This window comes from Scophthalmus maximus, chromosome 7 (assembly GCF_022379125.1).
Source record: "Scophthalmus maximus strain ysfricsl-2021 chromosome 7, ASM2237912v1, whole genome shotgun sequence".
Taxonomy (NCBI): Eukaryota; Metazoa; Chordata; class Actinopteri; order Pleuronectiformes; family Scophthalmidae; genus Scophthalmus; species Scophthalmus maximus.
In genome coordinates, this window is record NC_061521.1 from 25,774,825 (window position 1) to 25,797,500 (window position 22,676).

General features: G+C 49.2%; 1 protein-coding gene and 1 long non-coding RNA gene across 3 annotated transcripts in view; both read right to left on the reverse strand.

Annotated features, from left to right (window-relative positions):
- Nucleotides 1–697: 697 nt before the first annotated feature.
- On the reverse strand, nt 698–6,002 carry LOC118315423. Its single transcript, XR_007030964.1, has 6 exons — nt 5,663–6,002; nt 3,831–3,934; nt 3,483–3,603; nt 2,334–2,966; nt 2,104–2,195; nt 698–1,150 (listed from the first exon to the last, which is right to left on the reverse strand). It is a non-coding gene; the product is annotated as an uncharacterized LOC118315423 (long non-coding RNA).
- Nucleotides 6,003–7,040: 1,038 nt separating this feature from the next.
- Nucleotides 7,041–22,676, reverse strand: part of zfpm1 (zinc finger protein, FOG family member 1) — a 92,154-nt gene continuing 76,518 nt past the window's right edge. Inside the window, exons 1-6 of one of the 2 annotated variants that reach the window (XM_035642097.2) lie at nt 19,351–19,373; nt 14,685–14,787; nt 14,196–14,477; nt 13,099–13,332; nt 12,761–13,003; nt 7,041–12,676 (exon numbers count right to left, since the gene is read on the reverse strand). In XM_035642097.2, coding sequence (XP_035497990.2) covers nt 10,065–12,676; nt 12,761–13,003; nt 13,099–13,332; nt 14,196–14,477; nt 14,685–14,787; nt 19,351–19,353 — 3,477 coding nt within the window. In that variant the 5' untranslated portion in view covers nt 19,354–19,373 and the 3' untranslated portion in view covers nt 7,041–10,064. Of the gene's footprint in view, nt 12,677–12,760; nt 13,004–13,098; nt 13,333–14,195; nt 14,478–14,684; nt 14,788–19,350; nt 19,374–22,676 lie in introns of those variants that run through there. The other variant, XM_035642096.2, reaches the window with a different exon arrangement.

Here is a 22,676-nt window from a genome sequence, read left to right on the forward strand (position 1 = left end):
CCTCCTCCTCCTCCTTCTCCTCCTCCTCTTCCTCTTCCTCCTCCTCCTCTTCTTCCTCCTCCTCCTCCTTCTCCTCCTCCTCTTCCTCTTCCTCCTCCTCCTTCTCCTCCTCTTCCTCTTCCTCTTCCTCTTCCTCCTCCTCCTCTTCTTACTCCTCCTCCTCCTTATCCTCCTCCTCTTCCTCCTCCTCCTCTTCCTCCTCCTCCTTCTCCTCCTCTTCCTCCTCCTCCTCCTCCTCCTCCTCCTCTTCTTCCTCCTCCTCATCCTTAACCTCCTCCTCTTCCTGCTCCTCCTCCTCCTCCTCTTCTTCCTCCTCCTCATCCTCCTCTTCCTACTCCTCCTCTTCCTCTTCCTGCTCCTCCTCCTCCTCCTCTTCCTCCTCCTCCTTCTCCTCCTCTTCCTCCTCCTCCTCTTCCTCCTCCTCCTTCTCCTCCTCTTCCTCCTCCTCCTCCTCCTCCTCCTCCTCCTCTTCTTCCTCCTCCTCATCCTTAACCTCCTCCTCTTCCTGCTCCTCCTCCTCCTCCTCTTCTTCCTCCTCCTCATCCTCCTCTTCCTACTCCTCCTCTTCCTCTTCCTGCTCCTCCTCCTCCTCCTCTTCCTCCTCCTCCTCCCCCTCCTCTTCCTACTCCTCCTCTTCCTCTTCCTGCTCCTCCTCCTCCTCCTGCTCCTCTTCTTCCTTCCATTGTTGAAGCAGCAAAGAGGGAAAATTCCTTTTCCAGCCTGAATTTCTTTCGCTGGGGTTCGATGCGACTGCTCAAGTTGTGTTTGTCTGTTTGTTTTTCTTGTTTTTCTCATTTATACATTTAGTTTGAACATTAATGTTCCTCACATGTCCGTCTCCGTCCGTCTGATGGAGCAGCTCTCCTGCCCGGTGAGTGTGGAAGCTTCAGGGCCGATCAGGGCAAATAACCAATCATCAGTGAGACACTGAGAGACGGAGCTCGTCTCCATCAGGTCCAGAGCAACGGTAATTCCAACAGCCACAACATTTATCGAGACGCTGGAAGAAAAGAAATCATCATGGCTGAACCTGAAAGACGTTTAGCTTCTGATTTCAGTTCAGCGTCTGATCCACGTCCACATGTTCCCGTTGTTCCCATCGGGTTCGACTCCAGGACCACGACGTCTGGCTCCATCGGGGAGGAAAACACTGGGTGATGAGGCAGAAGAGACGAGACGAGGGCCTGAATCTTAATGAACCTCAGTGTTTCAACCCACCAAACTGCAGAGTCACAAACTACAGATTTAATAACAAGAAAACAAGACGAGGAAGAGGAAGAGGTGGAGGTGGAGGAAGAGGAGGAGGAGGAGGAGGAGGAAGAGGAGGAGGAGGAAGAGGAGGAGATGGAGGTGGAAGAGGAGGAGGACGAGGTGGAGGAGGAAGAGGAGGAGGAGGAGGAGGAAGAGGAGGAGGAGGAAGAGGTGGAAGAGGAGGAGGAGGAGGTGGAAGAGGAGGTGGAGGAGGAGGACGAGGTGGAAGAGGAGGAGGAGGAGGAGGAGGAAGAGGAGGAGATGGAGGTGGAAGAGGAGGAGGAGGAGGAGGAAGAGGAGGAGGGAGGAGGTGGAAGAGGAGGAGGAGGAGGAGGAGGAGGAGGAAGAGGAGGACGAGGTGGAGGAGGAAGAGGAGGAGATGGAGGTGGAAGAGGAGGAGGAGGAGGTGGAAGAGGTGGAGGAGGAGGAGGAGATGGAGGAGGAAGAGGAGGAGGAGGAAGAGGAGGTGGAGGAGGAGGACGAGGTGGAAGAGGAGGAGGAGGAGGAGGAGGAAGAGGAGGAGATGGAGGTGGAAGAGGAGGAGGAGGAGGAGGAAGAGGAGGAGGGAGGAGGTGGAAGAGGAGGAGGAGGAGGAGGAGGAGGAGGAAGAGGAGGACGAGGTGGAGGAGGAAGAGGAGGAGATGGAGGTGGAAGAGGAGGAGGAGGAGGTGGAAGAGGTGGAGGAGGAGGAGGAGATGGAGGAGGAAGAGGAGGAGGAGGAAGAGGAGGTGGAGGAGGAGGACGAGGTGGAAGAGGAGGAGATGAGGGTGGAAGAGGAGGAGGTGGAGGTGGAGGTGGAAGAGGAGGAGGAAGAAGAGGAGGTGCGACCCACCTGGTGCTTGCTTCACTAACCTGATGTTTCTTCCAGCTCGTCTCCTAGAAACAGGCAGCGCTTCGTTCACGACCGATCAGGTTTATTTTCAGCTCCTGTCAGAGAATTTGACCTGAGTGAAAAGATGTTAATGTGCTGACAATCAAAATATATATATATACATATATACATACATTCATATATTTATATATCTGCCAACGGCACCACTTATGGTTCATGTCATGCAGTGAAGTTCGTTTAGCTGGTTCACCTCTGAGGATGAAGATGAATGTGTTTCCATGGAGATGTTGGCGTCGTCTTTCTTTAACAAGTGAATCCTGTAAATACAAAGTTCCGCGAGGAGCCTGAGGAGGAAAGCGACGGCGATGCTGCGTCTCATGTTTCCTCTCTGGTTGTAAATCATTCATGTTTTATCACAAACACTTTGATCCGTCTCTCATAGAAAATGTCACACTGACATTTATATTTCCACGATATTGACCCATCGCACTAAACAACCAGGTCAAGTAGAATAACACTCAACACAAGAGAAAAGTACAGTAACATGTACAGATTAATACTTTTAATCACTGGCATTCATTCTGCTGTGTGTGAAGTGATGAGTAATGTACTCGACGCTCAGGTCGGATCTAACGGTGTGAACTGTTCGTTCTGTACACGATGGACAGGAGGCGGCGAGAAGAGGAACCGAGGAAGACGAGAGTCCACGTGTCACAGATGTCACGCAGTGACGTCATCGGGACAAACCAGCCAATCCTGAGTCAGTGTCGGGCGTCGTCGCGTGAGCCAACCACAGACTGTCTGACAGGAGGAACCAGGAAGTGGAGACAAACAGGTTCAGGTCGTGACGCTGACGTGGATCCAGACGGAGATGGAACAATATCTGTGCAGCACCAGAAAAGGTCAAACAGATAAAAATCACGTTAATAACGAGACAAGTTTATTGTTATAACATGTTTTTGATCCAGATCCACACCAACATTTCATGGATCCTTTCTTGTTCCATGTTCCATCCTGATGACGAACTAACAAACCACCTCCTTGTTATTTACTCAGTCATAATTGTAGTGTCATAATTTCTCTGAGTCACTGAAAGACTGGCGGTCAGTGAACGCACCGTCTGGAGTCTGAAACTCTCCGACTCCTTCGTGTTTCACTCGAGCTGCGTCTGGAGGCGCTCGGTCATAAACTCTAATATTCTATAATAATCTGTAATAATCTGTAATAATCTATAATAATCTATACAAATCTATAATAATATGTAATAATCTGTAATAATCTATAATAATCTATAATCATATATAATAACCGGTAATAATCTATAATAATCTGTAATAATCTATAATAATCTGTGATAATCCCTCGTGGTCTGCAGCCACCAGAGGCCCGACGACTCAACTGCTCCTCCTCACACGACCTAATGAAAGATGATTTTCATATCTCTGTTTCTCTGCTCTTCAGGCTGACGACACGTCGGACGATTGTTTCCCGATGAATTCATCTTCATCCGTCGTGCGTCGCTGAAGGGAATGAATGAAAAGAAGAAAAATGAAGGGGGGACCGCGATCATCGTCGCGATATGGCCCCATGAATGAGAAATACATTTTAATAAATCTATATCAGACTCTTGATTAGAGAGCGGGAGTCATATTTCAGATTCTCAGTGAAGGCACCATCTATTTACAGTCATGTTTAAATAGTCAAGCAGCTTTCGGTGAAAGTTAAAAGTTGAATTTTTTGACCAAACTTTATTTAATCGTCGTCATCCTCCGTTCTCCTCTTCCTCCTCTTCCTCCTCTTCCTCCTCTGTGCTGCTGGTGGCAGCTGCCTGTCGCCGGGCGGATGAAGACACTGGTAGTCAGCAGGACACAGTGAATTATTGATGAGGAAGACGAGTGTTCAGGGCATCATCGTCTTCATCATGCAGCCTAAAGGCCACGGCACATGTTCATACACCGACTCTGACCTAATGTCTTAAATGAGGTTGTGTCATTTTGTCTGATTGTGTTTCTTTGCGTTTCAAACTTTGGGGACATTTCATCTCCTCCACGTCGTCACGGCGATGGGGCTCTGACCAAAACTCAGGATTTGGATCAACTTTTGATCCCACAGGTCTTGAGTTCATCAAAGTGTGACGAGCGGAAATGACGGTTTATTCATTTGATTTATTTAGAACCAAAAAACATCTCAATATGGTTTCATTTCTCTTTTTAAGGAGCTCTGCAAAGAACCGGTCAACGTTGGCCTGTCTAATTAATATGTAATGAGCCTCTCTTCTGATTGGCTGAGCGACGCACGGCCTGGACAACCACCTCCTCTGTTCACCGCGTGTCTGTTCACAGACCAACAAGTCATCGGTACCCGGCGTTGGCCCGCGAGGAGGAAGACGCCAGAGCAGAGACGCACCGGGTGCCGATGAATTTTGCAAAGGTAAAATACTTCACAGTGAGTTCTGGTCTCTTGTATTAATCTCCTTATGAATCCTGTGCAATGATTGTTCTCTAGTTGTCGGTCGCCCAGCAACAGAATGACGGTGAGCGCTGGGGGCGGGGCTGAAGGCGGAGACTGCGTCGCTATGACGTCACGTTTCTGGGGCATCATAAAAAAAATTGCAGCTGCTGAATGTCGACGTGTGTATTCGTCTGTTTATTGACCGTTCTGACACTTTCATGCTTCTTACAGACCCGAGACCATATTTATTATCCAAAAAGCCAAGAAATCTCAATTTTGTCAATCTGGGCCTTTAAACCTGGGCCTTGATGTTGAATTGTGGTAGGGGGTCATTTGAGTCATTTTGTCCGGCCCATGCGAGAGACCCCTTAAATATCAAACATTTTCACTGGTTCTGATGTTTAGGCTGAAAAAACCTATTAACTTTTGCTGATAAAGAATTCCTACGATTACAACAGGTCCTCACTGTGACTTTGGAGCTGGAGCTCGGGCCCTAATAAAATCACAAGGTATATTCAGTGGACTGAAAAACATATTCTTGTATTCAGGTTCTTAATTTTATCATTTTAACTTTTAAAATTGATTTTATTCCGGTGCCCTGAAGAAGCCCTGTGCTCATTTATTAAAAAAAAAAAAAAATCATCAGCTGTTGCCCTGGCAACCACCGCTGCTGCTCTTGGGTTCCGAGTGCAAATAAAAGACGTTTAGTTTGACGAGTGTTTACATCGACACACACACACACACACACACATTCACACACACACTCACACTCACACACTCACACACTCACACACTCACACACGGCTCTTGCCAACAGCTTAACTCGCTGTCACACGCTGTTGCACTTTTGTTATCGAGACTGATGGACCACGTGTGTGTGTGTGAGTGAGTGTGTGTGTGTGTGTGTGTGTGTTCGTGTGTGTGTGTGTGTGTGTGTGTGTGAGAGTGTGTGAGTGAGTGTGTGTGTGTATGTATGTGAGTTTGTGTGTGTGTGAGAGTGCGTGTGTGTGTGAGAGTGTGGGTGTGTGTGAGAGTGAGAGTGCGTGTGTGTGTGAGAGTGCGTGTGTGTGTGAGAGTGTGGGTGTGTGTGTGTGTGAGTGTGTGTGTGTGACTGTGACCACTGCTGACCTCCTGTTCCCTCCCTCACACCAGGAACACTGTGTCCAGCAGGATCCTCTCTCATGATGATGATGATGATGATGAGGATGATGTAACAGAGATTAAACCAGAGGATCAAGACGAACACATGGTGAGAAGTTGCGGAGTTGAGCGACCGGAGACATTTTGTGCCTGAGCTTCATCTCTAGTCACAGTCGGGTGAAATGTTTCCTCCTCGAACTCGACGCCGACATGATCAAACACGAAGATGACGATGATGATGATGACGATGATGATGATGATGATGACGATGATGATGACGATGATGATGATGATGATGATGATCATGACGATGACGACGATGATGATGATGATCATGACGATGACGATGATGATGATGATGATAATCACGATGACGATGACGATGATGACGATGATGATGATGACGATGATGATGATCATGACGATGACGATGATGATGATCATGACGATGACGATGATGATGATGATGACGATCATGACGATGATGATCATCATGACGATGATGATGATGATGATGATCACGATGACGATGACGATGATGATGATGATCATGACGATGATGATGATGATCACGATGACGATGACGATGATGATGTCACTTCGACCTGGAGATCTGAAACAACTTCCTCGTCGCTGCGTGTCACCGAGCGACATCGTCACAAACTGACGCAGTGATTCGTCTTCATGAGGTCGATCTGAACGTCACGAGACACAAAGGGACGAGTAACGCAGACTAATGTGAAGGTCGCCTGGCGCAGCTTCTCCTGCTGCTGCTCGTCGGACACCTTCAAGTTTCATATCCAGACTTTTATTTTAACATGAAAGACAAAAAAATAAATAAAGACTTTGACTGAACATCGTTTGAATCTGTGCAAATGAAGAACAGTTCACTGTTTTTCTTCTTCTTCTTCTTCCTCTGAGACGACAACAGACGCCCTGTGGAGGACTCGCTGCAGGCGTTACTCCACACACACACACACACACACACACACACACAGGGTCATTATGGCTCGTTGCTCTGCAACATCTTTTCTCTTCAGAGGAGGAAATAGCTGTCTGATGTTGAACCGTCTGTTTCCGAAGTCACGAGTCAGGTCACATGTTGGTTTCTACTTCAGCCTCCTGTTTCTACTCAGACCGACACTAAACTCAGCAGAGTTCGGGCGTCGTTGTCAAAGGCAGAGAGACGAACACAAGAGGAAAGAGAAATCAAGCATCGGTTCATTTCATCTGTGTTTTCGTGAGAGCACTCGATCGGGGTCATTCGGCCTCCGGCCGCTGGTCAGAATCAACGCGACGAAGCTTCTGCTCCAGTCAAGGACGAGTCAAAGACTGAAGCCACGAGAAAGAAGAGTCGCACTCGTCGTCAGTGTCTCTCAGAACTTTATTTTATTTCCCATGCATAGTTTGGACAAGAGTGTAGTGGAACTGAACTGAAATGAAGAAAAAATGGAGAAAAAGACAAAACAGAAAAAGGCTTTTGACACTCAACAGTGATTTTATCCATCGCGGACGTTTGAGATTAATCATCAACGAAACGTTCAAAAAAATAAAGTCCTTCAAGGTGGAACAGTGACGCGTTTTCAAATGGGGGGAAAAAAGTGCTGCATGAACATAAATATATTACAAAAGAACAAAACATCCAGCACATTTCATACAACACAGTGCAATAACAAGGGGCTGATTTTCTTTTTCCAGAACAAACAGTTCCTCAAATCTGTGACGAGCCGACGTGACTCCACGTCTTCATCCTTCTTCATCTTCATCTTCTTCTTCTTCACGAACCGACACATGAACCAGCACAACTGTAAACACTTCGTAGTAAAATGTGTCTGGTACAAACTGACGCCGAGCGGGAAAATCAACAGGGATTTTTCTTAAACTTTTACTTTGCAGAGAACGTGACGGACGGATGGGGACGTTATGGATGAAGAGCTGGAGTCAGAACTGTGTGCAGCAGGTTCCCTCCGACCTTTGACGTCATTTTCCAAATCTTTTCTGAATATGTTTGGTTTCATGTCCTGTAATTTTTATTGTTCCGGTTCGATCTCGTGTCTCGTTCCGGCAGCAGCGGGAATAAAAAAAAATGAAAAAATGAAAAAGAGCTTCGCGTCCGAATTTAGCATTTAGCTGCTAAAGAGCCAGAAGCTGGTGAAGAACGAAGACGAGCCGAAAGGGCGAAGGTCGTTCTGACGTCTTATCGAGAAACAAAACTGGAAGAAAATCAGACCTTAAAGGTGCGGTGTCTGCAGCTCGTGCTGCCCCCTAGTGGCCAAACAAACTACACAGATGAAGGTTTAACAGGTGACAACACGTGATGCTGCTGAATGAACTAAAGGTCCCACGTCTGATATTAACATCGCAAACTTTAGCTCTTTATTATTTCTTCTGTCGCAGGTGAGGTTACGTTTTCACCACTTGTTTGTTTGTTTGTTTGTTTGTTTGTCGGCAGGATTAAGCAAAAAACGACAGAGCGGATTCCAACGCGACTTGGTGAAAGGACGGAACGTGGACCGAGAAAGAACCTATGTCGTTTTGTTGTGGATCCAGACGAAGGGGCGGATACGAGAATATATCGGTTGTTGTTGTTGTTGTTGTATTTTCACTGATTTTCCAGGGAATCATTTATGGATCTTGATGAAAAATAAATCTTATATTTAGTGGGCTGATATCTATGAGTGTGTGAGATTTGCTTCGGATCTGGTGAATGTGGCCTGACAAAGGGAATTGGTGAAGGAGCGTTTCACGTTGTGAGTTCGATCGTCTGGTGAAGGTCGGAGCGTCCGAGCAGCTCTCGCACATCGACCAGAGATAAATCCTGCAAGGAAACGTTCATGCCTCAGAGTTTGAGGGAGGAAAAAACAAAAGACCAAATTTCATTTTTTTAAACTTCATATTGGACAAAAAAAAAGGGGAAAAAAGAATTTCACAGTTCTGGCTAACACTGTATTGCAACTCCAAAAGCAGCAATGGGAACAACTGTGGCGTAAACTGTGTGAGAGGAAGATCACACACACACACACACACACACACACACACACACACGGGCCACAGGAAGTGGTTATTAACATATGTGCTTTCTGACGCGTGACTCTTCCCTGCTCTGCCTTCATGACCGGACAGAAATACAATCATCAAAAAGAAGAAAAGAAACTGCGTCTTTTGCGATGCTGACGTGTTCTGTAGTTATGTACGTCTGTAGATGACAGTCTGTGGAGGTTTGGCAAACAAAAGATAGACGACGATTGATTGAAAATGTCTGCGTGTATGTACCCTAACGTCCTGGGGGAGCTGCGTCATTCTCCCAGAATGCAACAGTGTCAGAAACGCTTCTCTCTTTAGACGTCCTGATGAAAATAAAACGCGCCGTCGATTACAAGCCGACGCGAGCGGAGCACGAGACGCTAACGAACGTTCAGTGGGATCCGAGTGATTACTGTGAGGAAGATATTACATATCTACACTTAGAAAATACACTGACCCACACATGTGTTCCTTCCAACAGTATGAAAAATATACAAATAAAAAATACAAATACTCTCAGACACTAGGTAGGTAGTTTTCTGTTGACATGAAATCAGTGAGGACTAAAAGATAAATAGTTCACATTTTTCTTCTCCCTTGTATTTTTTGAAAAAGAGAAAATAATCATTTGTGTGTGTATGAAAGAAAAGTGTCCGTTTTGAATTATTACCCTTCAGTTCGTAGTAACATTGTGATAACACACGTCCGCTTGTCTGCTAAAAACACTTTAGCTTCTATAAGTAAGCAAAAAAAGAAAGAGCCAGTGTTGAAACCAAAAGCATCATAGAATAATTATTTTTTCAGACATCATAGACTATGCAAAGATCATAAAGCAAAAGAAATTAAACAATGATCAAGTCTTTTCCTTTTCTTTGCCTCAGGAAAAGACTCCGATTCGTTCAAACCATCGTTACTTTATGATCATCAGTGAGAAAAACAGCCTCCGATTCTAATGACTACCATCATGAACAAGCACATTTTTAACGTCCCATAATGCAACACACTCTGAGGCCTGGCAGCGGCGGGTGTCGAGTCGGCGAGAGAGAGATCTCGGTCGGCAGGTGGCGTCCGTCTCAGCTCTCAGTGTCCTGCAAACTTTGACCCATACGAGGAGGAAATATCAGTCACGGTGAGTTCGTAACGTCACCTGCAGGTGGCGCTCTGGAGCAGCCGGGCGTCGGCCCCTGCCAGGTGAGTAACAGTCGTTCATTGTCATTCATTGTCCTGCCAGCAGAGCGCCCCGCGTGGGACGACTGGCACAAAGAGTCGGTCGAAGCTTCTCGGAACTTAGTGAACTGGGAAGCCTCCGCTCAGAGAGATGGAGGAGGAAGGGGGACGAGGAAGAGGGGGACGAGAGTCTCTGGGCTCACTTGACGTGTTCGGCACTGTGGGAAGAGCAGTAGTATTTCTTGTGAGCTATGAACGTGGAGAGGCTGCTGAACTTGATGTTGCACAGCCGACAGAAGCGGGAGTTACCGTTCTGGACGGGCGAGATCACCGTGGTTTTGGGGGCATGCAGGGGGACGGGACCGGAGGCCGCGACGGCCCTGTCTGCGAGGTGGGACGACCCCACCGTCTCCCTTAGGATCTCAGGCACGGGTGACAAAGTCAGAGCGGGAGCCGCCGGGGGGGGCGAGGGCAGAGGGGAGCCGGCTGAAGGTGAAGCAGCCCCGGGTGACGGAGTGCTGCTCACCAGGGGGGACACGGGGGAGGTGGTCGCGCTCCTGGCCTGCCCGTTGACGCTGTCTCTGTGAACTCGGGACACCGGTCTGGGCTGGCTGTTTGGGGTTGTGGAAGCTCCGTCCCTGGGACTAAGGCTGGGGCTGACGGCGCTGCCGGGCTGGGACGGGGCCTCGTGGGGGGGCTGAATGGCCACAACGAGGCTGTGGGTCGTCTTGAAGTGCTCCATCAGGTCACAGGTGATGGTCCTGTTGGGGCAGTAAGGGCACACCACCTGAGGGGACCCGGCACCTGCGCCTTTGGCTCCGGCTCCGGGCGTGGCCGGTGTGGTGTTGGTGTGGGCGGGAGACGTGGCGTCAGAGGCAGGTAGAGCAGACGGATGAGGACCGGACGATGGGCCTTGAGCCTGGGCGACCCACTCAGCGGGGAGAGCTTTCGCCTCCACGGGGTGCAGGAGGTCCGGACGCTCGTGCTGAGGCCGGCTCTTGGGAGAGGTAGAGGCCGACCTCTTCAGCCTGTGAAGCTGCTCCAGGGTGTGAGGCTGGAGTGTGGTGGCCGGGCAGTAGTACGTCTTGTGGGCCAGGTAGTTCTCGATGCTGTTGAAGCTGATGCTGCAGGCGGTGCACTTGTGATAGTCTGTGAGAGGCAGCGCGGGCAGAACACCGCTGCTGCCGTGCCGCGGAACATCCATCAGGCGAGGCCTCTTGCTCAGGTCGATCGGTCCGTCGCCCTCGGGGCTGGAGCCGCCTGCCGCGCCGGGGGAAACCTCTCGCTTCACCGCCAAGCCCAGAACGGAGGGAGACGGAGCAGAGGCGGCGGCTGAGGCGGCGGCTGCGGCGGCGGCGGCAGCGGCTAAGGCTTCGGTTCTGGCCATGTGGATCTCGTACATCTTCTTCCGCTTGCGCGTGCGGATGGGCTGCGGCAGGAAGGGCGCCGCGGCGCTCGCCTTGGCCATGTGCACGGACCGGTGGTTGGACGGGTCGTGGCGAGACGCGCAGTAGAAGCGTTTGTGAACAGTGTAGTTTTCGTGACGGCTGAAGCGGATGTTGCAGGCCAAGCAGAAGGTTGTGTTGGGATCTTCTTCCAGGTCCTCGGCCGAACCACTAGCAGGACTCTGGCTGCCTTCGCTTGCTCTTCCTCCTCCACCGCCTCCTCCTCCGCCCACACTTGCGCCCCCGCCTTCCCCTTCAGAAGAGGACGACACTCCCTCCTTGCCCACGGGGGTTTCTGTCCTCACCTCCGACGCTCTCCTGGATTCCGTCGCTCCGATCCCGGCAGGTGAGTCGGAGTCGGCGGGAGAAGCCGAGGCGGCTCTGCTCGCTGCTCCGCCCTGCGGCGACGCAGACGAGCCCCGCGCCCCGCTGGAAGGCACTGAGGCAGGGGTGGCGTCCCTCGTCAACCCAGCGCCCGCAGCTGAGCTCGCGCCTTCTGCCTGGTGCCGACTGGAGCAGTAGAGCCTCTTGTGTGCATAGAAGTTGTTGATGTTGTTGAAGGTGATGTCGCACTCGAAGCAGGTGGCTCCTTTGTGAGGCGGAGTGGCTGCGGCCGTAGAAGCAGCCGGCCCGGCGGGGAAGAACGCCGCCGGGTTGTTGGGGGGAACCGCCTGGCCCTGTTTCAGACGGCTGTGGACCATCTCGGACATTTTAGCCAGTATTTCCGAGGCCTGAGGCAAAATGGCCGCCTCGGGGTTAAACATGTACTGAGGCAAGAACATGGCTCCTGCTGGTAGAACCGACTCTGGGCCTCCCACATGGGCCGGGCTGGAGCCTGGAGTGGGACTAGTTGGTTCCGCCTTCACGGTTGTAGTGGCGGGACTCTCCGGAGAGTCCGGCGTCTGGCGGGACGAGGTGCCAGTTTGCCCCTCGGTGGTTTTCCGTCTTTCCTCTCGGTCCTCCTCCTCCCCTCCAGCCTCCTCCTCCGCCTCTCCATCCTCCTCCATCTCCATCCGCTGATCTTGTATCTCCGAGTCTGAGTGAGGCTCCTCTTTGATCTTGAGGTCAGCGGTCGGGACGTCCTGAGGACTGTAGTCCCGCGGTGTGGCGGAGCTGCCGTTAGCTCCCGGGCTGGAGGAGTCTGGCTTGGGGACGCAGGCGAGAGGCTCCCTCTCGTGTGGAGACAGCTGGAGCTGGGGGGCGTCGACCGACGACGGGGTGATTTGGCGAGGGGTGGGGCTCCTCTCGGCCGGGACCCTGACCTCCAGGTGGGTTCGTACGTGCTGCTGCAGCTGGGCGGGGGAGTCCGAGTTGTGGCCGCACACTTGACACTTCAACACCACGCCCGAGTCTCCGGGACTGAGACCTGACGGGGACAAAGTCGAGATTAGTAAACGATGTGGAGGAACGTGCCCGGTCCAGATCGACAGACTGGTCTGTGGAGACTCACCGGTGGACAGCGGCAGCTTGGGGAGGCCCGGCCCCGGAGAGTAGACCTCGCTTCGGGACCCGGGCTGACAGACCATGTGGCTGGTGACCAGGTGGCTGTAGAGGATGTCCCTGGTGGTGGAGACGAAGCCGCAACCGTGACACAAGCCGTTGAGCGTGTCCGTGTGCACCTTCAGGTGGCGCTCGCAGTTCGCTTTGGTGGTGAAGGCCGAGAGGCAGATGAGACAGACGAACGGACGTTCACCTGTGGGACGACAGAGAGACGCGGCGATGAGCTCCGGGGACGATACCTCACTTAGAACGAGACCCAGTCGGACCTCATGTCGTTGCTGCTCTCACCGCTGTGCGTGCGCATGTGGATCTCCAGCGAGCTGGCGCTGGGGCAGCTCTTGTTGCACTGTGGGAAGGGGCAGATGCGTTCGTTGGGGTACGAGTCCTTGGGCTTGTCCGGCGGCGGCGACGAGGCGGCGGCCGGCTGCTTCTGGCGGCTGGCGCAGTAATACATGAGGTGCGCCTGCAGGTTCCTCTCGCTGCGGTACCAGATCCCACAGTCCTTACAGGGGAAGATGTCCTCTGGAGGCGAGAAGAGCGAAAAAACATCACACTCGAGTCAAAGAAACAAAACGGTTTACAAACTCTGACTTTGAAATTGTGGACAGGAGGGACAAATAAAGATGTTTTGACGAAATATACTTTGATAAAAAGTGCAAGTGATTAAAATTAGAGCTGTAGATGTTCAACTTTAAGTATTTGATGAGCTGATGTAATAGTCTTCACCTGTACACGAGTGAATAAAGCTCAAATAGACCAGACCATCGCCAAGGCAACAGTGTCTATGGGAACAACAGTTATCACACATTTTCTTCCCCAAAGACTAATTATTATTAGGTCGACTGTTACCAGATGTACGACGGTGTGATCATATAGAGTGATTGAGTTTTGGGATTTGGGTTTTTTGGTCATCAGAACAGGAAGTGACCAAGAAGAAACTTTAAGCAACAGTGGCCTGCGGGAAAATACTCCATGAGCTGCCAAAGAGCGACAGTGCCACCTTGTGGTCGAATGAACCATTACAACTTTAAGACAAATGGTGAATACAATAGATTATAAAAGTTTATATCACAACATCAGAATAATAAGGAAGGATCAGAAGTGCAGAAGTCGACGAGATGAAAATATGTATTTCATGGATGAAAGACGAGGGGACGACGTATTGGATGTAATATTTTACAGGACATGGGTCAAACATTTTAATATTTTAAACTAAAGTTATTAAATATGCCTCTTGTACAACTTTAAATAGATTGTTTGAATCAAAATCAATTTGACTGTAATTCAACCAAAACTGAAAGTATTGAAAATACAGAATATTCTTTATTGTATCATAAAAAAAAGGATTTATTTTATTCTTCCAACAAACATACAACCACACTCACTGTTGACGACGGCGGTAGCCAAGATGGCGGCCATGCCCGCCTGCTGCGGGAGGAGCTGGATCTCCGAGTGCAGCGCCGCCGGGTAGAGCGGCTCCTCCTTCACAACGGGTTGTTTCTGGGTCACGAGGCTGAGCGGCGGAGAGAGCCGGGCCGGGCGGGGGGAGGAGGAGGAGGAGGAGGACGAAGAGGAGGAGGGGGAGGCGCCTGAGGAGGGGGACAGGGACGCCAGGAGCCCCTCGCCGGCCGCCAGCTCCCGGGTCAACTTACAGAACAACTCCTCGCCTGGAAACACACGAGACGTCAAGTTTAGTTTTATCGATGTGAACTTTTCTGAACTTTCCGTACCAGTTTGAGACTTTTAAAGCCGCCAGGAAACATAACGACAGGTTCAAACACAGTTATACATCACATCTCATCAGGAGGAGCCGCACTTGATGGCGTGTGTGTGTCTTTTCTATCTACTGTATCTCTCTCTCTCTATTCACTCACCGTGGCTGTAGACGGTACAGTTGGCAGCCGAGGGGTCAAAGGTCAGCGGGAGTCGACTGATCCAACAGTCTGGATCTTCACACGCCAGAGTCAACTTGGAGTTCTGCAACACACACGCACAGAGAAACAAAGGGATCAGCTGTGATCGTCACACTCCTCAAACGAGTGTTCGTTCTCCACGTTAACTGCTTCATATTCTATATTTTCATCCTGAGATTAATCCCAGAGATCTGTGGCAACACAGCATCACGCAGATCTGTCCAGCGTGAGGCCGGAGGTAAACACGCTGTGTAAGAAAGATCTGGGCGGCGAGCGGAGCGCGATTACAACCAGCGATGGAAATGAAGGAAATGAAGGGAGCTGAACAAAGACCACGCAGGAAAAATAAAGGAGAAGAAGAAGAAGAGAGAGGAGAGGAAGAGAGACCCCGGGGGAGAGAGAGAGAGAAGAAAAGGGAGGAGAAAGAAGATCTGATGAGGTCGACGAGCGGCTATTCAGACGACCGCTATAATAAGATCCACGGTGGATATCCACCGGACAAAGGGCGAGAGAGAGAGAGAGAGTCGGCATCCAGTGTCTGTAGGTATGAGAGGGGGGGGGGGGGGGGCAAACAATCTTGTCTTTGTCCGTTCGAGGCACCAGGAGTATTTCTCGTCTGACAATCAGTCCCAGGACGCAGGTTAATCCCACGTCTCCATGACACACACACACACACACACACACACCTCTGACCTTTGACCTCACTTCCCCTCTGTATTAACACTTCCACCACTACATATTTAAAACCCTTTTTAAAGAATCACGGAGTCGGTTGAGCCGATCGATCCTGAGCCTCGAGGCCTCGACTTCAAACTGTCCCGCTCAGTTGTCATCAGAGAGAAACCCCTGCAGGTACGAGCCTCAGAGCCGGTGACCACTGAAGATCTTTATGTCAGTTCTAAAACTCACAGAGTGAAGAGGCTTTGTGCCGCAGTGTCGCTCCTCCTCCACCAGGAGGCAGCGTCTCCTCAGCACTGGAGCCCAGAGACTGAACGATCCTCACAGGTCAAAGTTCATGTGATGCTGGATCCTGGTTGTCAACTGTTTTGGTTTTTAGAGAGTAGATTCAAATCAGCTGTTACATAACAGAACTTTTTGTCAATTTTTTTGCGTTATTAATATTTTTAATATATCTTTCACACACTTGATCCAAGTTTACCAGAAAGTGTTGAAATATTCATCTCCAAACCTCTTTGATTACCTTTGATTCATAGACATAACTTTATTTTGTCTGTTAATATAATTATTATTGTCATTATTATGTTTTCATCCACTCATCCTACTGATCTTTTTTAATTGTTATTATAGCTGAAATCTTTTTAATAATAGTAACAATAATGAATATTCTCTTTCTGGATTAAAATATATATATATTGTGGCGTGACCAATGGCAGCCCCTTATTTCCTTCTTTTTTAATCTCTAAAACCGTATCAGTCATCAAATTTCTAATTTCCCTGTTATTGCTTTTCTTTTGTAATTTTACAGAGATTATGATTCCTTTGTATCAGTGGTGCTGCGTTCAAAGACACAGTGATCAGTGGGAAAAAATTAAAGCTCCTCAGGGATCAACCCCCTGCGAAAAAACTAGAGAGTGGACACAGCGTCGCTGTGTGAAGAGGCCGGAACAGGAAGTGTGTGTGTGTGTGTGTGTGTGTGTGTCTGTGTGTGTGTGTGTGTCTGTGTTTGTGTCTGTGTGTGTGTGTGTGTGTGTCTGCGTCTGTGTGTGTGTGTGTCATATAAACTGGCACATTTCATGCAAATATAAATAAATAAAGGAATAACTGGACTGATGAATATTCTCATTGCTCATGTATCTGACCGCCATTATTTCCATCTGTAATAAACTGCCAACAACCTGGTTCCACTTCCACTCAATACACACACACACACACACACACACACACACACACACAGAGAAAAAAACATTTAGATGATTTTAATCTGCATTAAAATCCTGCAGCTGAATTAAACCCGCTTTGTGTGTCCGGCACGGTGGCGTGGCGGTGAGCACCCTCGCCTCACAGCAAGAAGGTTCATAGTCAGAATCCGGATTGGCTCCACCCCCCCGCGACCCTTAAAGGTTAAAGGTGTAAAGATGATGGGTGTTATTGTATCTAATCTGGACCCTTGAAGCGATGTCGTCTTGTTCACACCTGATGTTCACGTCCGTCCTGACAGATGAGATCTGACAGGTCACAGGTGTCAACAGGACGCACTGCGCTCTGACCACATGACCTCTGACCAACACACACACACACACACATCTGTACAGTCAGACTGACAGATGACGACATCTGGGAGGTGAGATCTGATCCTGCCGCTTCACAAAGAGTCCGTTTACTAAACGTCCGTGTTCACTTCACTTCACAGCTAAAAAGATGGAACACCGGAGGAGGAGGACGCCGGACGCCGGACGCCGTCTGTGTCGGGACGACTCGGGAGGAAGAGACAGTGAGAAGAGAGAGAGAGAGAGAGAGTCGTCTGTAAACCGACGACTGAGGCCGAGCAGATTGTATTTCATGGAGAACTCGCGCTGATCAGCAGATAACGGCTGCTTTTGTTTTAATTTGTAACCCGACGCTGGAGCCGTCTGAGCTGTAAGTACTGCTAATTTGTTTCAGACTAATTCATCACGGCCGCCGCAGCTTTGGAATTCACACACACACACACACACACACACACACACACACACACACACACACACAAGCTCGTTCTTCAAAGATCTAAAATATGGAGTCATAACGTATCGTGTTACTCAAGTGTTTGATTCTCTCCCATCTCTTTTGTTAAAAAGTCAACATGGTCCACTTCACTTCTCCTCGACAGTTTTCCTCTCATGTACGTCCGCGTGTGGTTTTTGTTCAGATTGTAAACGTCACGTGTCATTTCCCCCTGATTTTCATATCTGACGTCCGACCACAGGATATTCATTCTGGTTGTGACTCGGCAGACGAACGCTACAAAGCTCAAAACCATCAAACCTGTAAATATCAAAACTATTCTTTTAATATCTAATTCCGTCTCTGTCATGAACGAGCAGCGAAGAGGAGACGCTCGAGTCGGACGCTTCGGGAATCCTGGATCATCAGGATTCAGGAAACACTGCAGGAGGCACGCACACACGCACACACACGCACACACACACACACACACACACACACACACACGCACGCACACACACACGCACGCACACACACACACACACACACGCACACACACACACACACACACACGCACACACACGCACACACACACACACACACACGCATACACGCACACACACACACACACACACACACGCACACACACACACACACACACACACACACGCACACACACACACGCACACACACACACACACACACACGCATACACGCACATACACACACACGCACACACACACGCACGCACACGCACACACACACACACACGCACACACACACACACGCACGCACACACACGCATACACGCACACACACACACACACACACACACACACGCATACACGCACATACACACACACGCACACACACACGCACGCACACGCACACACACACACACACGCACACGCACACTAACACACACACACTCTCTCTCAGAAGTCTGTCAGTCTCTCAGGTCCTCGACACGACCGCCTACTGAACTTGTTAAAGGAGATACTCATCGACTGTTGCTGCCGCAGATTCTGCAGGATTCACTTCACACAAGTGGAGGATTTATTTGCCTCAGAGCAGCAGGAACAAACAAACAGACACGGAGAGTGAAAACCTCCGGCCACGGAACAACAGGCCGTTTAAATTCAGTCGAGTCTGAAAGAAACCGACAAAAACAAAGAAGATGATGGAATCACAATATCTCCGTCGACTGATACCAAGACGAACCGAGTGGCTGTGAGAAGTGTAAAGAACATAAAGATGCTGATGAGAAACGACGCCTCACCAAATAACATTTATTTAAAACAAATATCTTTATCTGCTAGATTCAGATTTTTATTTGGAATCTGCCCCAAATCTCACACTCACAGAGTCACTGAACACACCTGAGTGTGTTCATCAGTTGTGACGTCCTCCTGTTCCTGTCCGCCGGACATCGACTACAGACACTTGTATCTGGTGTTTTCACCTTTCTGTTTCACTTCTCTGCTATTTGAAACGAATCCTGTTCAAGATAGATCCCAAATACAGAAAAAACGATCACTGTCGAATATGAAAATGTGAGGCAAAGAAACAGAAAACTTCCAGAGCAGCAGAGGCAGCGAATCACGAGAGGACGACAGGTGAGTCAGTAGACAGTTAGCGTTAGCATTAGCAGTTAGCATCCACAAGAGGACGGCAGCAGACAGTTAGTGTTAGCATAAGCCGTTAGCATCCATTAGAGGACACCAGGTGTGTCAGCAGACAGTTAGCGTTAGCATTAGCTGTTAGCATCCACGAGAGGATGGCAGGTGTGTCAGCAGACAGTTAGTATTAGCATTAGCTGTTAGCATCCACGAGAGGCCGGCAGGTGTGTAAGCAGACAGTTAGCATTAGCATTAGCATCCACCAGAGGATGGCAGGTGTGTCAGCAGACAGTTAGCGTTCGCATTAGCAGTTGGTGAAAGTTTTATGTCTGAAAGTTGTCTCTAACCATCTTGTTGCGCACATTCTTCCCCCGGCCCACCTAGCGCGAGCAGCTGCGGTGAAAAAGGTGAAAATGTCAAAAAGTGCAATTTTAATAAAGTGATACCAAAGCAAGATGTCAGAGTCCCATCCTTCTATCAAGTTTACTGTAACTCTGACCGGCAGTTATTGTGTGATTCTGATGACAGACAGTCAGACAGACAGACAGACAGACAGACAGACAGTCAGATAGACAGACAGACAGACAGTCAAACAGACAGTCAGACAGACAGACAGACAGACAGACAGACAGTCAGACAGACAGACAGACAGTCAGACAGACAGTCAGACAGTCAGACAGACAGACAGACAGACAGTCAGACAGACAGACAGACAGACAGACAGACAGATAGACAGACAGACAGACAGTCAAACAGACAGTCAGACAGACAGACAGACAGACAGTCAGACAGACAGACAGTCAGACAGACAGACAGACAGACAGTCAGAGAGACAGTCAGACAGACATGATAGACTGACAGACAGTCAGACAGACAGTCAGAGAGACAGTCAGACAGACAGTCAGACAGACAGACAGACAGACAGATAGACAGACAGACAGACAGTCAGACAGACAGACAGACAGTCAAACAGACAGTCAAACAGACAGTCAGACAGACAGTCAGACAGACAGACCGACGAGAGCGGCCCAGTGTGTGTGTGTGTGTGTGTGTGTGTGTAATTAACCAGGCCAGAGGAGAATAGCCGATGCCAGAGATGTGTGGGGGAGTTAAGCAGAAGCCGAGAGGACACTGGATAGTATCAAAAGCCTTTTCACTTCTCCTGGTCCGACGCCGATCTCATCGAGTCGCAGGGCGACGGGTCAGAGGAGGAACACGTCCGGAGCCACGGAGTCGACTGGGGCCGCGGACAAAATGCTAATGAGACGCGGAAACAACGTTTCACCTAAACCAACACATTCACCTGAAGTGTCGCTTCTCTTATTAAAGTATCTTTGGTTTAAAGTCGTCATCTCTTCTAAAGTGAAACCAAATCCTCCTGATCGCCCCCTAGTGTCTGGCTGCAGTACAGGTCCTAAGCCCCGCCCCCTCCATGTCATGTGAGGTCGTTCTTATCACTGATGTTTTTTCACGTGTTTATGTTTGTGATCACTTTGCTTCTCATCAGTTATTTGATGATATATAAAAAAAACGGGGCTGGACCTCGATACCACGACTCCAAATTATGTAAAAAAGCACAAAATGGCAGTGCCCGTATATCGTAAAAATATTTTTGTTTCATTTTTATACAGTGGGGGGAAGAGGAGACGCGTCGTCCATTTTTAATTTACAGTCCACTGTCTAATTTAATGTAACTGCTCCTAAATTAAATATCTTGTATAATTTCCCAATATATTTCATGGTTTGCTTCGACAGACTTCATGTCTTTCCAGAAGTCTAAGGTGAGAAGTGTCACCAGACCACAAGTGATGTGAAGTGACAGTCTGGTTTTAACAACAACCCGATCGATCAGAGATCAGATCGTCGGCTCCTCCTCTTCATCTTCCTCTCTCTCCTCTCACCCTCCGTCTGTCCGTCTATCAGCGGGATGTCAGGCCTCCCTGGCCGAGCTCCATCTCTCTGGGTGGAGAGCGTTTTGCCTTAAGCCCCCGTCAGCCGGAGGAGAGTCTTTGAGTCTAAGCCCCTCGCCCGGACCCCGGTCCCCCTCATGAATATTAACCAGCCCCGAGCCCCGGCTTTAATCTGCCTGATACCCGCACTGCTGCCGCTGAGACGATAGCGAATCTAATTATTTGGTCTGATATTAACCCCCCCCCCCCCCCCCCCCCCCCTCACCACACACACACACACACACACACACACACACCACACACACCACCGTCTCCACCCCCAACACCCTGTCCTCACTGCTGCTGCTCTAACACTTGTGTGTGTGTGTGTGTGTGTGTGTGTGTGTGATTGAACCACCTTCTTTTAACAAAGTCAATTCACATAATATTCATACACTCTCTCTCTCTCTCTCACACACACACACACACACACACACACACACACACACACACACACACACACACACACACACACACACACACACACACACACACACACACACCAACCGCCCTCCACCTCCAGCACAGCCTGCGACGCCCTCGTCTTATCAGGTGCAGAAACGCCCTCCTCCTCCTGCAGCGATAAAACTTGAATGCAAATGATGCCAGGCTGATTTTCATTTCTTCATTTTCTTCCTCCACCGTGTTCTCTCTCAGTATAAGAATGCAACCCCCCCCCTCCCCCCTCTCTCTCTGGGGAACCGAATACAGTAGAAGTGATGATGATGATGATGATGATTATGGAAAAAACGGAAAGCAGAAGTTTCCCTTAAGTCATCCCAACGTCCAGGCCTCATGTCACGACCCGTTGAGCCCAACACACACACGCACACACACACACACACACACACACACACACACACACGCACGCACACACACACACACACACACATACGCACACACACGCGCGCGCACACACACACAAACATACACACACACACACACACACACACACTCCTACAAACACACACCCACACCGACACACACGCCGACACACACACACACACACAGACGAGCAGATTAGGATTTTGTCAGAGCAGCTGTCAACGGCCACAGTTTTTTTTATTGCCGCCACTGGGGAATAAGTATGTTTGTATATGCAAATGACTTTGAGATACATCCAGCACATATAATGTGTCACACAGTGAGATATGATATTGAGCCTGGACAGGAAACTCGATGGAGTCCACCGAGAAAAAATGTGTGATAGTGAATTATTTAATGCTTTATGGTGTAAAAAGTTTTTTTTCCCTTTATGATAGAGTTTCTTTGTCATTATAATAATTTAGTTTATAGCGACTTTATCGAGTATCACACAGGTGCAGAATTAAATTTTTGTCGTCAGCATTTTTTACGTAGCCTGAGTTTCGTTGACACTGAGGGACGAGAGCGAAGATGCAGAAAAACCAAGTGTTGAATCTGTTCAACGAGACGAAGATCAGGAGACGACGTCGCCATTAGATTCAGACACGTCAGGAGAGAATGTCAGATATATTGTAGGAATAAAAATGATGAATCAATCAAACACAAATGACAACTGTCGGGTCGAGACAGGAAGGTCAGATGGAGCCAGAAGAATTTGATCCAGTCAAACAGATTTTGGCTCTTTTTTAAAATAAAAATCTTCCTGCTCCTCCCCTCCTCTCTCCTCCTCCCCCCTCCTCCTTCCTCCTCTCTCCTCCTCTCTCCTCCTCCCCCCTCCTCCTTCCTCCTCTCTCCTCCTC